General features: G+C 29.4%; 6 protein-coding genes across 6 annotated transcripts; 3 read left to right on the top strand and 3 right to left on the bottom strand.

Moving 5' to 3' along the window:
- Nucleotides 1-63: 63 nt before the first annotated feature.
- Nucleotides 64-1,473, bottom strand: SER3 (phosphoglycerate dehydrogenase SER3; the record flags this gene model as incomplete). The annotated part of the gene is made up of 1 exon (XM_064861631.1): nt 64-1,473. One exon carries the CDS (start codon nt 1,471-1,473, stop codon nt 64-66), a length of 1,410 nt encoding a protein of 469 aa, XP_064716586.1.
- A 1,777-nt stretch (nt 1,474-3,250) lies between these two features.
- On the bottom strand, nt 3,251-5,233 carry AIM9 (Aim9p; the record flags this gene model as incomplete). Its single annotated transcript, XM_064861632.1, has 1 exon — nt 3,251-5,233. The coding sequence occupies one exon, from the start codon at nt 5,231-5,233 to the stop codon at nt 3,251-3,253; it is 1,983 nt and encodes a 660-aa protein (XP_064716587.1).
- Nucleotides 5,234-5,806: 573 nt separating this feature from the next.
- Nucleotides 5,807-7,351, top strand: ICP55 (aminopeptidase; the record flags this gene model as incomplete). The annotated part of the gene is made up of 1 exon (XM_064861633.1): nt 5,807-7,351. The coding sequence occupies one exon, from the start codon at nt 5,807-5,809 to the stop codon at nt 7,349-7,351; it is 1,545 nt and encodes a 514-aa protein (XP_064716588.1).
- A 358-nt stretch (nt 7,352-7,709) lies between these two features.
- MRX1 (Mrx1p) lies at nt 7,710-9,785 on the top strand (the record flags this gene model as incomplete). The annotated part of the gene is made up of 1 exon (XM_064861634.1): nt 7,710-9,785. The coding sequence occupies one exon, from the start codon at nt 7,710-7,712 to the stop codon at nt 9,783-9,785; it is 2,076 nt and encodes a 691-aa protein (XP_064716589.1).
- Nucleotides 9,786-11,954: 2,169 nt separating this feature from the next.
- Nucleotides 11,955-14,795, top strand: PTP3 (tyrosine protein phosphatase PTP3; the record flags this gene model as incomplete). The annotated part of the gene is made up of 1 exon (XM_064861635.1): nt 11,955-14,795. One exon carries the CDS (start codon nt 11,955-11,957, stop codon nt 14,793-14,795), a length of 2,841 nt encoding a protein of 946 aa, XP_064716590.1.
- Nucleotides 14,796-16,512: 1,717 nt separating this feature from the next.
- Nucleotides 16,513-17,429, bottom strand: RPS24A (40S ribosomal protein eS24 RPS24A; the record flags this gene model as incomplete). Its single annotated transcript, XM_064861636.1, has 2 exons — nt 16,513-16,917; nt 17,427-17,429. 2 exons carry the CDS (start codon nt 17,427-17,429, stop codon nt 16,513-16,515), a joined length of 408 nt encoding a protein of 135 aa, XP_064716591.1.
- Nucleotides 17,430-18,014: the final 585 nt, after the last annotated feature.

Genomic DNA, 18,014 nt, shown 5'->3' on the forward strand with positions numbered 1-18,014 from the left:
GATGAACATAAAAAAAAAGCAAATAGATAAAAAAAAACTATTCAATTATTTTTCTTATTTAATTCAATATAACAATCTGATAGAAATCTTTGCTTCAGTGTTGTTTAATTGCTCATAGATATCCTTAATATCACTTTGATTAACTGAAGAGATATCAGCCATCAAATAAGCAATATCGCCTCTAGAATCTGAATATTGTTTTTCAATATTGTGATCCGATAAGATATTGTTGACAGTCTTTAGCACACCAGGAACGTTCTTGTGAATGTACAGAACACGGACAGTATTTTCTTGATCGTAATCCAATGCTTTCAAACTAACTTCTGGGAAGTTAACAGCGCCAACACTAGCACCTTCATTAATATATTTGGACAATGCATGAGAAACCTCAACACCAATTGCAGACTGGGCTTCTTCTGTAGATCCGCCGATATGTGGGGTTAAAATAACATTTGGTAAAGAAACTAAATCAGAAGTCCATGAATTTAAGGAATCAACGAATAGACCAGCACCATTCTTACCTGGTTCACTTGGATACACATCTAATGCAGCACCAGCAATCTTTTTAGCCTTCATCGCCATAATTAAAGATGGAATATCAACAACTGTACCTCTTGAAGCATTAATCAAATAAGCGCCATCTTTCATTGAGGCAAACTGTGGAGCAGAGATCATATTTTTAGTTTCTGGAGTTTCAGGGACATGTAAAGACACAAAATCTGATCTACTTAACAATTCATCCAAAGTTGGAACTTGTTTAGCTGTACCTAACGCCATGATAGTGACAATATCATAGTAGATAACATGAAGACCCATGGCCTCAGCTAAAACAGATAATTGAGAACCAATATGACCGTATCCAATAATACCTAAGGTCTTACCTCTGACTTCCCAGCATCTGTTGGAAACTTTATTCCAGGTACCAGTATGCAATTCGATAGATCTATCACCTACTTGTCTTGCTAAACTGATGATTTCAGCTATAACCAATTCTGCTACAGATCTAGAATTAGAGAATGGAGAGTTGAAGACAGCGATACCTCTTTTAGCAGCGTATTCTAAGTCGACTTGGTTAGTACCGATACAGAAACAACCAATAACAACTAAATTTTTTGCATGTTTTAAGACCTTTTCAGTTAATTTAGTCTTTGATCTGATACCAATTGCATGGACGTCTTTAATCTTTTCAATCAACTCATCCTCTGGTAAGGAACCCTTATGGAAATCAACTTGATAACCTTGTTCTTTAAAATTAGCGATAGCAGTCTGGTTAACATTTTCTAATAAAAGAATCTTGATATCACCCGTAGAGAATGGTTTAAGAACTTTCTGTTGCTTAGATAAACTCAAACGACGTGGCAAAGTGTTCATAAATGACTGAGTTGGGGAGGTTGAGACAGCATTTGGCGAAGAGCCCAAATTAACATTATATTGGAAAGCATTTTGTAAGTTATTAATATCTTGGGAATTCATGGTTGATAATAAAGATGTATACTAAGGGCTATAAATAATTCTTAGACTGTAAGAACAACTCGGACAATATATTGGCCAATGGTGTTATGATTGTTTGTAGCTTTATTATGCAATAGGTCTAAAAACGGAAATAAGCAATGAGAAGAAATGCAATTACTTTTGAAGATTCGAAACCAGAGGGAAAAGACATCAAATCATGACGATCTTGTCCTTTATATACATGTTGATTACTCCAAAAAAAAATACTAAAATACATAACGTGAAATTAATCATATTATAAACCCAATGACACCATCTCTCCTCATAACTTTTATCATCTCACAGACCACCAAGAAGAATAACCTCCTTTGACAATAAAGAATGAGGGAGCAAATTGTGTCATAACGTTTGTAAAAATAAATAGAACAAGTAAACATCTGAGAAAAAGAAAAGCAGAATCATAACGCCGTCCTCCTGCTATACAACCGCTTGAACTACCTTGACTCTGGCAAAATGAGTCAATCTACCACACAAATTCTCGTATACGTATATATGTGTGGATATATCCGTATACGTGTATCAGCTAATAATAGTAATAACAACAAGATCTCCTTCCATCTAGAGCCAATTTACACAACTCGAAGGAGGGGGAGGGGCTAAAATCTTTCACAAGGAGACCAAAAAAACTACAAAAACAAAAACAAAAAAAAGAAACGAGCAAAAAATAGAGGTCTCCCCAAACCCCCTCGACAAAATCAACACACTCATAATAAGATTGATGAGGAAACAGGTCAGCACTTATTAACACCCACTCTTGTTGTTGTTGTTGTTGTCGTCTTTGCATTCCTCATTAAGACACAACACCATATGAGATGAGTGGATGTTCTATGGGACTCCACATTATTGTAATTGTAGAATAAACTGCGGTGTTTAAAACTGTGATGGGACTTTGTCTAAGACCAAAGTATTAATAACAATAGAAAAAGACAATAGAGAAAAATTTTTTCTCTATTGTTCTTCTGTGTATCAGCGTAGACGAAAGAACTTAAGAAGAGAAAGTGAAGAAAAAAAAAGAGATGAAAGCAAGAAAGGCATCTGACCGTAGTTAAGAAGAAATGAAGAGCTTACAACTTCTCAACCTTTTATACCTTTGAAATAAGAATCATCTTTGATCGTGGCTATTTTTTAGGATCTGTTTCCAATTTGAACGGTGTCTGTAGCATTTCTACAGCAAAAGTTAGCATTTTCACATACTTTTCACCGGAGTTGCATTTCCTACAGTCAGTTTTTTGCCTCGATGATTACCGTATTAGGAAATTCCTTTCACGGAAATTGGTCATGAGAGAGGAATTACAACTCCGTATTCCTTCCCCTTCTTCGTCTTCTTCTTTTTTTTTTTTTTCATATTTCCTTCGCTTCATAAATTTTAGTGTTGTAACTGCAGTTAGCCATGATTTAACTAAAACATATGATTCTATTAAAAAAAAAAAGATAGATAATGAATGATACATGACAAAAGTAAAGTGATAATTGTTTTGTCATATTCTATTTTTGGTTTATAATCCATTTACGATAAATAACACAAAAGATCTACGAAGGGAGCAAAAAAGAGTAAAGATAATAAATTCTAGAATAATTAAGGAACTATGCAATATTATTAATATTATTATTAAATAACAACTATTCTTCGCAATGAAATTACATAAAAAAAACTAAAATTTTTATATTTGTAAAAAATAATACATCGAATGAACCAACAATGTACATAAAATTTTATATACATCCTCAGAATATCTTATCAATTTTGATTTTTAGAAGAAGAAGAAGAAGAAGAAGCCGGTGCTGTTGGCTTTTGATGTGACTTGATAACATAATTACCATTTTCATCTGGAACAATTACTCCATTATTTAATAACGTGTCGAACATATCTTGTGGCACCCAACCTTTTGTGGCTGCAAATGGTGTGGAGATCAATTTTTGATGCAATTTATTAATATCATTTATATGTTTTTCAATTTGTTCTTTAGTAAACTCCAATGGGAAATCTTTCCTCGAAACAATCTTATTTTCAAATAAATCACTCCAAATCGTTTTCAATTGTAATAAATTCTCATCAATAATCAAATATCCATCGTCTGTTTTACATTCTGACATAGCGACATATGGACTTCTTAATCTTTTAATCGGTGGTGCCATTGAAGTAATCAATTTTGGTTGTCTTTTATTTAACGCATCCTCCCATAAATACTGATTTCTTGTTCTTTTATAAATAAACTGACACTGTGCCTTCTCTGTATCTGGTAATTTCTCATACTCTGGAATTTCACTCTTAATATTGTAAATCTTAGGACCATCATATTCGACAAATTTTGGTGAGTTTTGAATTATAAAAGGTTTAACGCTTGTATTTTCAAAATCAATCAGATATGGTTTATTACCGTCTTTAGAATTAATAATGATATTCATTGGATCTAAATCCGGCAAAAATAATCTCGGCTTTAACAAATCTACAAAATTTGGAATCTTTTGACTCACTTCGGAGTTCAAAGCGCTAGTGAATAGGTATGGCGATACATTGATCATATTTTCAAATGTTCTCTTTTGCTCTTTCAATAATTCAATTTTATCAATTTCAGGGGATGAACCAGCTTCAATTAATGCTAGTCTTTGTTTAACATTCTCTAATTCTACTGATGCCAAATTTTTGATTATCAAAGTAACATCCTTTTTATCCCATGGACCTAACTGTTCTTTTGAAGGTGATTGTTTTTTATCCTTCCAGAAATTTCTTTCTACAATTGGACCAATACACCACCTATCATCAATAATTTCACTAATTTTATCTGAATAATCGGTATTCATAACATCCTTTTTGAAGTAGATAGAACCAATGCTTCGAAATTCAAATGAAAGTAACTTACAATAAATGTCACTTATGCAGTCAATTACATCCATCAATTGTTGTTTTGGTTTCCCATTTGGTTCATCATCTAATAAAGGATCCCATCTTTTCATCAAAAGATCCCCGCTGATATATTCTTGAATAACAAATGGGATACCTACTGGATTAGAACTATCTAAACCATATGCGAAAATTTTTGGGGTATCAATCTTCAATTTAATATTTATAAAATCTTGAGTAGCAATTTCACTTTGCATTCTTCTAAAAATATTCTCTGGAGAATCAACCAAATATGGAATGCGTAAAATTAAATCTTTGTTTGGAATATTGGTTGTTAATTTATATACACGATGATGTTTACCTTCATGGATACTAGATACGGTTTTAATAAAAACTTGTTTTTCATCCGGATTCAAAATGTTTAGATTAGACACAGTAGTATTATTAGGTAAAATATTGATATTTTGATTATCCAATTTTATTGGACCAATTATATTTTTTGTGTTTGGATTAGTCTTACTGAATTGATATATATTGTTAATTACTTTTGTCAACCCTTCGATAGAAAATTTAGTTACCCTTTTTTCTTTTTCTAATTTATCATTAGTCAACCATGTACCCCAAGTATATTGAAAAATCGTATCTCTATTTTTATCATCGGTATCGGATAGCTTTGTATAAAGTTGTTTGGGTTCATCTGAAATTGATCTTTTGATAGTAACAATAGCCTGAAAGAATGGACTTTTCCTTGGGCCAACAATCTTATAATTACTGTTTGCAACAACTATGGATCTTATATTATTCGAAGAGAAAGATATAATATTTCTAACCCCTCTTTTTAATAAAGGGTTAAAAATTTTAACAGAACTTCTAAGCATATGTAGACAAGGGTACTTTATCTTTAGAAGACTCTTTAGACGCACCTATAAGACAGATATAGTAACCAGATGATACTACTATATATATAGAATAATATACACTTAATAAGTCACTGAAGATGGAATTAACAATTATTAATAGAAGTAATAATAATCATGTTTGCTAAATTCCCTTTCATAGTTTTAAATTTATTTCTCATGCATTTCTCTCTGTTTGCTATTTTTCTTCTTGTCTGTTTTTCAATCATCTTGTAAAGAAAAAAAGTTAGGGTGTTAATAGTTTTACTTCATTTGTTTTCCTTGTGCTCCCACAAAAAATTAGGGTTTTTGATAATTATGATGCTCCGTAGTTTGTGTTTTTCCACTCATTTCTGGATAAAAAAATGACTCAGTAAGGGTCGTGAATCAACCTCAATCCTCTGTTCTCCACCTTCGCAGTTATCAATGGAATATTAAGCATAAAACTATATTAGCTATATTATATGCAAACTTGTATCTATAAACCTATCAACTCTGATAATTGCTCGGTGGCTTTTATCATTGTTTAAACCTACCAAAGATAGATATATAGCAATGTCCACTTATACATATCTTCGAAGCTTAAGCAATCGTCTTTTTAATCATAATAAGTATTTACTTAATAATAATAAAAGATTGTTCTCTACTACGAAATCCCAATTATCAAGACCAGTATATTTTAATAGACAGAGAATACCAATCGAAACAGGTCAACCAATCCACGAGACTCGTCCCGATTTAATTAAATGTGGTGATCTGACTCCGGGCATCTCCGCTAAAGAATATCACCTAAGAAGGTCTAAATTAATGTCACAGGTTCCTGATAATTCATGCATAATTATACCAGGAAGTGATATTAAATTTGCTACTGGTTCTGTTTTTTATAAATTTCAGCAAGATAATGATTTTTTTTATTTAAGTGGCTGGAATGAACCAAATTCCGTTCTAGTCTTAGAAAAAAGCAGTAATAATAGCAATAATAGTAATAACAATGACTTTAATTTTTATCTATTTGTTCAGCCAAAGGATGAATTTGCTGAAAAATGGGAAGGCTATAGAACTGGTATTGATGGTGCTGTCGAAATTTTTAATGCAGATGAGGCTTTTAATATCAATTTTTTAGACCTTATACTCCCAAAAATCTTGAAAAGAAATAACTTAATATGGTTTGATCCAAAAAACCCAAATTTAAATTCTACTATTAAGAAAATAATAGATGATAATGCAAATTCATTAAAAATCATAAGAAATTATAAAAATTTAGTGTCTCAATTAAGGAAGATTAAATCCACAGCCGAAATTAACGTCATGAGGAAAGCTGGTCAAATCTCAGGTAAAAGTTACAATCAAGCCTTTGCCAACAGATTTAGAAATGAAAGAACTCTGGCTTCTTTCTTAGAATATCATTTTGTATCAGGTGGATGTAATGGGAATGCATATATTCCTGTTATAGCCACTGGTGGAAATGCACTTTGTATTCACTATACAAGAAACGATGACGTAATGTATGACGATGAACTAGTCCTTGTAGATGCCGCTGGTTCTTTAGGTGGATACTGTTCAGATATATCACGTACGTGGCCAGTTAATGGCCAGTTCTCTGATGCTCAAAAAGATTTATATCAAGCTATTTTGAACGTCCAAAAACAATGTATTGAATTATGCAAGGAATCAAACCAATTAAGCCTGAATGATATCCATGAAAAAAGTATAAAATTTATGAAACAAGAGATTAAAAATTTAGGTCTTTCTAACATCACAAATTGGGATGTGGAAAGACTTTATCCACATTACATTGGCCATAACCTTGGGTTAGACGTCCACGATATACCTGAAGTGTCTAGAAGAGAATTATTAAAGGAAGGTCAAGTCATTACTATTGAACCAGGTATTTATATACCAGATGATATACAATTCCCAGAATATTTCAGAAACGTTGGTATTCGAATCGAAGACGACATTGTTGTTGGAAAGGATACATACATAAACTTAACAGTTGAGGCTGTTAAAGAAATAGTTGATTTAGAAGCTATAATGCAACGTGGTGAGACATTATCAAAATTTGAACATGATGTTGTAAATCCTCTGAACGATCTTTAATATTGAAACTTCTATTCCTCTCTAATAAATATGCATCTAAAAATACAAGTAAAAACAACTATACAAACATGTATATATATAAATATATTTCAAGTAATTACATAAAATTTACTTCTTGTATCAGCTCTTAAAAAAGAGTACAGTAAATATAGGAATAATTTTTTTTTTATAGAAGAGACATTTAATGAAATTGGAAAAAAAAAGGAAACTTATAACCAAATACTGTACTGCAAGAAAGAGCTAAATATAAAGTTTAAAGCACTACATAACAATATGATGACTTAAGATAATTGGACAGGTAAACAATTATATTTACATATAAACATAAATACGCTTTCTCCATAATTAATCAAAATCGATGCTATTGTCATCATATATATCTACATTTTTAGGGTTGAGATATTTCCATGTGTATTCAAGAATTCAAGGCTCACAGATTAAGGAAAAATTATCATATTTGGAAAAGTATAATGGCATTTTAAACAAATCTTCTAATGAATTAAAAAGATTAAATGTCAAAAAGCAAATTAAATTAAAAAGATTGCATAAAAGGGCCTATCCTAAATATCAAGCATTAGATGTAATTAGGAAGAAATACCCAGAATTTCAAGATTCATCTCATAACAATAAGATAAATATTGGCCCTACTACAAATAATGATCTTCAAATATTGTCTCGTACTAAAGACAAAAGATTAATATACTCGATCTTAGGTATAACAGGTGAACAATTAAGAGATTCCAAATTAATTGTTATAGATGTAAATAAATTTCTTGAAAGGGGTCAACTAGAAAAAGCTTTATATTTAGTCAAACTAGCAAAGGGGAAAAGTGGGAGTGGAATGGATTCTATAATAAAATATTATTTGTACAAATTACAATCACCTAAACAAGCTCTTTCCTTATACCTTTGGAGAAAAAAAAATAAAATACCTTCCACGAAGTATTCTTACACAATATTTTTTGATGGTATGGCCAAACAACCCAATTTATTAAGCAAGTCATTAGGGGCATCATTGTTTAATATTGTAGAAAATGTTATTAAAGAAAGACAGCAGCAAAAAGAGGAACAAATTGATAATGATGATATTAATATATCTATAATCGAATTTAATGCAATGTTAAACGGGTTAGCCAATTGTGAGGATCCAATATATGCATTAAAATTGTTTAATAAATTGAATGAGTATACACCGATCTTAAAAGATTGTAGATCCGCCAAGTATGATCCTATGTCACTTACCTATTTATTTAAAGCCATTGAGAATATAAAGGATCAAACTATGTTCATAGAAACCTTCAATAGTGCAATTAATTCTATCAATGGAATAAAAATAGATAAACCATTATGTTTCCAAATTGCTAAAACTTTAGGATCTTATACAAAAAACAAATCTATTTCCCAGCAATCTCTTGTAGCTATTGAAAAGTACTTTGATGTTTATAAAGAAAATGATTCACGTATAGCATCTTTGAACCATAGTTTAATCAAATTACCAAATTTATCTAAAATTACCAAAAAAATCGACCCATTTCAAGTTAATCTTCCCGTTGCAGGCTATTACCTTAAAAAATGCTATGATTTAAAATATTATTCTAGAGGACTTAAGTTTATTGAAACCTTTTTGTTAGAAAAACATCCCGATTTAATAGATGTCACAAATGCTTATCATTATATGAAACTTACTATTATGCAATATCCAACTTCATGTGTCTCACGTTGTATTTCTATATATGAGAAATATCTATCAAAGAAGGAAATTCCAAACAAATATGGGTTGATAACCATCTATGAGGCATTTTTAAAAGAATCAAAAAAACATTTTGTTATTAGAGATCCAAAGCAATTAAATAAATTCTTATCACAATTACATGATTTTATCACAAAATGGGATAGTAAATATTATAAAGTTAAAAATAAAAATAAATCCGTAACTTTATATAATAAGGATTCTTGGAAATTTATTATAAAAATTTTATCAAATATAAAAAAATATGGTGGTAAAATACCTTTAATAGAACAAAACAAAATTATTATTGAATATTTAAAATGTCTACTATATGATACACAATTTCAATTGGCGAATCTTAGTATGAAAGAGTATGAGGTAGAAAAATTTCTTGAATTGGGTATGGTTAAGATTATTAATGACGTTATTGAAAAAAATAAAATACCTGATTTCAAAGACAATATGGGTACGGAAAACCAATCACAATTTCATCTAAGAAGACATTTACTTAGGTTAAAAAATAAATTATTAATAAGAGTTAGCTATTTTGAAAATAGATTAAAAATCGATAAGAATGGAGATAAATTTAAAAATGACGTTAATTCACTATGTAAGGAAATTGGACCTTTAATAAAATTATCAATTCATGATCTTGAAAATGATATTAAACAGAAGCATAATGAAATATCTACCAAGAACATATAAAGACTTGTAAATATAGTAAGATAAACAAAACAAGAATAAAATCATATTAGAATATTATTTAATATATTTTAGACAAAATACTATCAGTAATCAACAATACATGTACATATTAACGCCCAATACATATGCATATATACATATATGCACATAAACGCAAATTTTTAGGGGTGCATTAATATACTTTCATATTAATAGGTAAGTTTTAAATACAGTAATGCGTCAATTTTATTTTTAGAATTTCTTATGCATGTGTGATTCACTCATGGGTATACTGTATATATATAGATTTAATAAAAAAGCTATGCTATATTGATATGTTTTATTTTTTGAATTGTAAATGAAAAATAACTTTCTATAAAACAAGAAAACAACTGTAGAAATAACAAAATTATCACTATTAATAATCACAATATTACTAGGAAGAATGTATAGCTAAGTGTACACTTGATTTCGATTGAATTATCTACAAATAACAACCATGAAGGTATTTCTTGGAAAAATATTTCTTCTATTATTCAAACCCTCTTTGAAAAAGAAAATGAATGAGGAAAAAAACAAAAACTTTAAAAATACCTTATAATTGTTATCTTTAAATACTAAATGGCATAATTCAAAAGTAATAACCTGTTAATCCAAAAATCCCAAGAGAAACAGAGAAAAAAATAAACATTGGATGAAGAAAAATGTTATTCCAGTAAAAAATAAAACTCTAATTTTGTGGATATTTTTTTTTTCCAATTCTAGTATTTACAGAATTTCACAAATCTCACAATAGAGTAAAACATTCTAACTTAAAATTGAAAGATGACATAACTTTATTAAGAGCGATCCCAATACACTAATAATATTATTGCCGTTGGTGATACTTCCAAAGAAAAAAATTTTTTTTAAAACTCTATTTCAACCCTAGTATGGATTAACTCATGCATAACATTTTATTGTTCCATTAAGCCAAACCAATATTAAATATACAAAGATAAACAATGAAACAAATTTACTGCCAACTATATTTTTGTGGTTTACATACAAATCTTTACCATCCTTTTTTATTTTTTTGTTTCTTTTCCACTTACTTGCTAAATATTCAATCGTAATCAACTTCACAAAAAAAAAAAAGAACATATAAAAAAGACAAATTATTATTATTTTATGTTAGTATCATTTATTCATTCTGGATTATATATAAATTCTACTACAAACCCTAACTTTAAACAACTTTGGTTTTTTGCAAAAACACGAAACAATACTTTAGATTTGATCTTGTTCGTATCGGCATTATACATGCGTTCCTCTTTTTTTTATCTGTCCTTTTTTAACCCTAACTTTTCTTTTCGAAAGACCTACCATTTTTCCAATCTAACTTCTTATTTCTGCATGTGTTTACACAAAAAAAAGGTTTCAAAACAAACACTATATTAAAGAAAAGCGTCATGTTAGAAAATGATTTAACTTTATTCTGAGTTTTCCATAATTATAATAAATATTTGTCTTCAATTCGAAAACTTCCACCCACTAAAGTCTTTTTATGCAAAAAATAAGTACAAATAATTTGGGATCTTTATTAACTGGAAACTGAAAAAAATGTTATCTTGATAAATTTCCAACCCTAAATATATTTGAAAAAATTTTTCTCAACCAAAATAGACATAATTTTTAACCCTTTAAAAGTTTAATAACAAAATAAAACGAAAGTTCAATTTCTTGTTTTTTTCTTTTCTTTTTCTTTTTATTTTTATGCCATCGAAAAAGTTTCTAAACTGCTTTTCATCTTTTTTTCCATTACGTTTCAGTTCTTCATTGCATCTCCTTTTATTCATTCGTCTTATTTTACGTAACCGATGCTTGCTTGTTTGTACGAAGCTTTTTTTTTTAAAGTTCTTAATCAAGCACATACAAAGTGAAATTACTTTAAAATATTTTTTAGTTCAGTTCTTGCAACCTCGTTTAGTATCACTAGCATCAAATAAGTGCAGACTATTTGTATTTTATTCACTACATATTTTGGATATAAAAGAATCTTTTTTTTTTGTTTTGTTTTGTTTTGTTTTGTTTTGTTTATTTTGTACTCTAACATTGATTACCACTTGGAATTCTTTCCAACTTCCTAAATAAATTTTACACAACAAACTAATGAATAATATTTCCCCCTTCAAGTTAAACTAAATCAAAATGACTTTAGATTTTGGTTTATATGCTAATTCTTCTAACTCGTCCTATAATAGTACAAAAAATAATATGAATCTTTATAGACCTCCACAAACGCATTTAGACAATGAAAAACCTCTCCATATTAATCATCATATTCATATCAACAATAATAATCCCAATATAAACAACATGGACAATATGACAACTCCAGTTAGATCCTCTTTCTCAAGTTATCAAGACAATAAAAATTTTACAACACTGTCCCCAACTAATATTTTATCAACAAATTTGAATAACAGTAACATGACTTCACCTAAGTTACAATCCCCAACTTTACAAACGAATCAACATCAGTATTCGAATTTATTGAAATCGATATGTAATCCCTGTGTAACCACGTCATTTAAACCAAGAGAAAACCAATTTACTAAACCTAAAGGTTGTCATTTAATCTCTTCAATGGAATTGGGTAAGATCCTTTCTAATAAAAATGACAAAGATTTATTAATATTTGATACAAGACCATACAGTGATCGATCTAAATCATATATTGGAAACTCTTTACATATAAGTTTACCTTCCACTTTACTAAGAAGAAAAAATTTCACTTTGGAGAAATTGATTGAAAGTTTACCTCTTATAGAACAAAATATCATATTCGATAAATTAGAGAGTCCAAACTTGGAAATTGTATTATATAATAATACTTCAAATCAGACTGATTCTAATATATCATTTGCATTAGCATGTATCGCAATTAAAATCTTAAATTATCATAAATTTTTAAACTGTGATCGAAATATGGTATTGATTCTGGAATCTGGGTTTCCTCATTTCGAAAAATTATTCCCTGAATTTATTGTCACAGAAGTACACAAACCTTCAGACCTAACCCTTTCTACTAATAATTTTTCTACCAACAATGATCCCTCAACCTCTTTTAATTCTTCTTCTAATAAGATTTCTCCATTTAGTGAATCCTTCCACCAAGTTAATAGTTCAAACTTTGATTTTGATAAATGTTTGACACCTCCTCTTCCCTCATTAATAAGCTCTAATGAAAATACTATGAGTGAATCGCCAGTATCATCTTCATCTCCAATATCTGCATTATTTAAATTTCAACTTCCTACTTCCCAAACTATACAAAAACCACTATTTAAATTTGCTCAAAATGAAGAAATAATGAATCTAGAATCTTATTTAAGTGCTGTGAATATTAATGAAGAGAACCAGAGATTAAATAGTGATATCTTGAACGCTGCCAATTTACAAGAATTTCAATTTCCAAAAAGATTATCACCTGAATCTGGCACTTTTAATAAAGCTTCCAATAAAGATTCTACTAATTCCATGTCACAAGCACAAGATAAATTGAATGTCCAATTAAAATATGAAAAATTATTGCAAGTTTATCCACTACATATAATTGATTACTATATCCCGAAATGGTTCCAAAAATTAATGATTAGACCTAAAATACAATTTATTTTACAATATCAAAAGCTTGATATTTTAGAAAAAAAAAGATTGAACAGTTCTATATCTAAAAACACTCCCGTTTCTACCAAATGTTGTACAAGTACCTATTATAAAGACTTACATAAGACGTCTGGATCAGATGCAGGATTTACTTCACCATCGAATAACAAACTAAAAGGGTATAGAACAAGATCCCTGTCACAGCCTAATATTTATTCTGCCATAAGAAAGCATTCATGGTTAAAAGATCTGGACTCAGATGATGAAGATGAAAAGGATCGTATAATTATTTCATCAGGGGTTGAATTAGGAAATAAAAATCGATATAAGGACATTTTCCCATATGAACATACAAGGGTCCACTTGAAGAAAGCATCGTTTGATAATAATATCTTAAATAATTCAAATACAATATCTGAGGCGAAAGGATGGAAAGTTGATGATGCTAATAACAGCATAGAAGAAGAAGAGGAAGAAAAAGAAGAAGATTTAGCCAATACATATATTAATGCAAATTATCTGCATGTTCCTGATTTAGATTTAACAGATACACCACCAACTACATCAATTAATAATAGCTCATTTAAGGTTCGTTATATTGCTACACAAGCTCCCATGTATTCTACAGTTCATGATTTTTATACATGTATTTTAAATGATAATATTCCATTAATTTTAGCATTAACCAATAATATTGAAAATGGTATAGAAAAATGTTTCAAATATTGGAAAGAAGAGAACTATGACGGCATTAAAGTTAAATTATTAGAAGAAACCAATTTATCTAATTCTATGATAATAAGACGAATAAAATTAACTTATGACCTTGATGCAAAATCATATCAATTGTTACAAGTTCAGTTAACAAATTGGCCAGATTTAGGTATCGTAAAAACTTCCAAAGATGTAATACAATTAATCAATTTGAAAAATGTAGTAATTTCCAAATTACGTGAATCAAAACATTGGTCGTACATGTCCACCCCAACTATTTTGGTCCATTGCTCTGCTGGATGTGGTAGAACAGGTACATGGTGTACCATTGATTCAATACTATCCAATTTATCCACTTTTAATTTTCTCCAGAATTTTTATACCTCTTCAATATCTGTTTATGACCCAATTTCATGGATAATTAACATTTTCAGAAAACAAAGAATTTCTATGGTTCAAAATATTAACCAATTTTTATTCATTTATGATTGCTTATTGTATTATTTTACATTGCAAATAAATGATGATTCTGTGGTGAAAAGAATGGAAGATAACATTGATGATAAAAAATTATTTGTACGTACATCATTGAATGAATTACTTAAAGATATTGAAAATTTGCCAATTTTACATAATTTTATAGATGCGAAAATATCTACATTATAAGAGATATGAGTCTGTAAAGCAACAATTGAAGTTTATTCCTACAAAGAAAAAAAAACACTATCTGCATTGTTTCGATATTAATAGTTTTGTTATATCAGTTATCATACAATATCATATATAATAATTGAAATGGACAAATTGGTATGTATTATATATATATATAGATTCGTTAAATAAATGAAAGGTGGACACAATATATATACATGGACTTTTTAAGCTTAGTTCTTTATTATATGGTTTTGATCTGTTAAAAAAATAGAGTAGTTATGCATTTACATTTTATACACCATAATATTGAATGGCCTTTTTTTAAAAAAAATATAACCCAACTAGTTCAACCCAATAATAATTCATATATTATAACCAGTATATTGATACCAATCAATGGAACTATATAGATAAGAAGACAAAATAACAAAAAAAAAAAGAAGAGTCCAAATCTTGGACACATCAATTTCAAAATGATTGTTAGTATAACGAAAAAATAGAATAAACGAATAAAAAAATGTGTCAAACGATCCAATAACATTACTACATACTTCTTAATAAAGTTTGCACTGCACCGATTAACTGAATAACCTTCGACTTAGTTGTATTTTCTTGTTGTCCGTAAAAGCCATTGTTGGCATCATTTGAACTTTTCCCTAGACCAACTATAAATAAAAAAAAAAGTAATTGACAAAAGTGTATTTCAAGTTGCTGTCAAATGTGATGAGTTCTCAATGAAATAAAAAAAATCACAAAGCTATCACAATATGTTTTGCTTATGTTAGTAACGACTTATTTGTTTTTGATTACTGAAGGTACCTGTCATTATCTAGACCAATTATATGTAAACATACTTCTACTTAAAAAACGTTCTTCACTTAAGACTGCAACTGCATTAATTAATAGCAAAATGACATAGAATAACTTGCCTAGGCCAAATAACATTTTATTGCTACTTTTGGTTAACGAGTTTTGAAGTTATATTGTAGATATCTATATTAATTTATAGTATGGTCCTCAAGACTTTTTTAAGATACTTGTGACTCATATTTAGTCTAACTGCTGTTCTATATTTTACAAAGACTTTTATTTTTGCTTCATTTAAAATTCATTCCTTCAAAAGGAAAGTAAAGCCTTTTTTGTGATTCAAAACCCGTCACAAAAAATAAGCTAGTTTTTTCGGGTTAAAGATCGGAATTATCTTGGAAAAATAATATAAACATACTCTATTATTGGCAAACACTATACGTTGCACAATTGTCAGTAAGAAGTGTAAGATTAAATATTAAACTTATTACTTTTAAGAACCCTTTGAGAAGTAATTACTAGATTAACAAATACAAAAACTAAGGCTGATAGATTTTGCCTACACCAGTAGCAACAGACATACCTGTAGTGTAAATACATATTGTTGTGTTTAAGACAAAATAGATTTTTGATGTACCAAAACCTCACACGATTCCTCTTTCAATACTTCGGCACGACGTTTTCCTATAAACTACAGCAAAATAACTGAATACATAAATATATGTAAAAATTTAAAATCAAGGAAATCGTGTATAGAACAATGCAAGTAGGAAAAATATAAGAAACAACAAAAAAAAGACAACATAATGAAATGTGACAATGATAATTAATAAAAGTGTGCTTTAAAAAAAGTAAATAGATTTACAAATGAGATTAAAAAAGAAAGTATACGATAATATAATATATCATGAATATTCTTTTCTTAATCAGCGTTACGACGGGCAACCTTCTTAGCTCTTCTCTTACCAGTACCAAAGACTTTCTTGTCTCTGTTCTTCTTTTGCTTTCTTTGTTGTCTAGAAGCCTTTTCAACCTTTTCAGCTAAACCGTATCTGACTAATCTGTAGGTTGGTTCGAACTTCTTGGCGTCAGCAACGGAGTTGTAAACTAAACCGAAACCAGTAGATTTGGAACCACCGAATTGGGTTCTGAAACCAAAGACGGAGACAGCGTCCTTTTCAGCCTTGTAAACTTCAGCTAACTTTTCACGTATTTCATCCTTAGAGACATTAGCTCTGTTTGGATGTAAAACGTCAACAACGAATTGCTTTCTAGCTAATAATGGGTTGTTGATAACCTTTCTAGTACGAATAGTAACAGCGTCGGACTATATATTATCAGAATAGGTAATTCAAGCATCATTGCAAAATATTTGAATAGAAAAATGTTCACACAGTTTTCATGACAAAATACTTGTATTCACTGTTAGTAAAATATATTACTTTTGGAACTAAAAAGAACAAAGAATATGGTATCTCTTTTTAGTACACAGATCCACGATTAAACCATAGATTTTACATTAATATTATCATATATTTTCTTTTAAATAGATAGATTCTAGTTTTCATATTTATAGCCATCATGTTTTTATTAAATATGTCGGATATGTTCCTTCTTCCCTCCGAATATTAAAATCTCTCGTAAAATAGCTCCCACTTTCATCTTCTTTAGTTAATGTTTATCAATATATCCTCACTATACATTATTTCTAATAGTTGGTTGTAATCTTTCCATATCGATGTCGTTCTTTTCTTTCTCTTTGTAATCTCCAAACCACTTTCTATCTGCTTATCTAATACTCCATATTCCTTCTACTTGGTTCAAATATTGACATACCATTTTAACGTTGGTTCCTTTATTGTCTCAGTTATCTCAGTGGAAAAACCTTATTCGATAATATACCTTCTTTTATCACTATTATCAGCACATTATTTCTTAATATCAAGCTTCTTACTATTATTTCTCATTAGTTCGGGCTCTGTGTATAGGGGGGGGATATGAAACCATGGGTCCTACCTGCCTCCCCCATCGTTGGAAATTCACAACGGGTTGAGAGGGCTTCCCTCTGTAACATTAAAGCGACGTAGGAACATTGGCGCACGGAACAATTCAAGAAACAATTTAAGAAACTGGCAGTTAGGCTGAAACCAAAATGAGTGAATAATTGTGTTTGAAGCAAAGCAGCACATTTTCCTCACACATCCTCCCTGTTTCTCTTTCCTCCATTCTCCTCGCAAAAATGGAAGAAAAGCAGAAACTCCAAAAAATTAAGTAACATTTTCAAGTCACGCATGCTAAGAAAAATAAAACAAAACAGGTAATTTTATCCTCGCATTTGGAAATATAACTTTTTTCTCTTTGACTTTAAATTTTTCCAAAAGAAAAAAAACCTGAAGATGTATGGATGTTGTAAAAGTCCTAAGA

This window comes from Arxiozyma heterogenica (genome assembly GCF_036370985.1).
Source record: "Arxiozyma heterogenica strain weizmannii chromosome Unknown scaffold_9, whole genome shotgun sequence".
NCBI lineage: Eukaryota > Fungi > Ascomycota > Saccharomycetes > Saccharomycetales > Saccharomycetaceae > Arxiozyma > Arxiozyma heterogenica.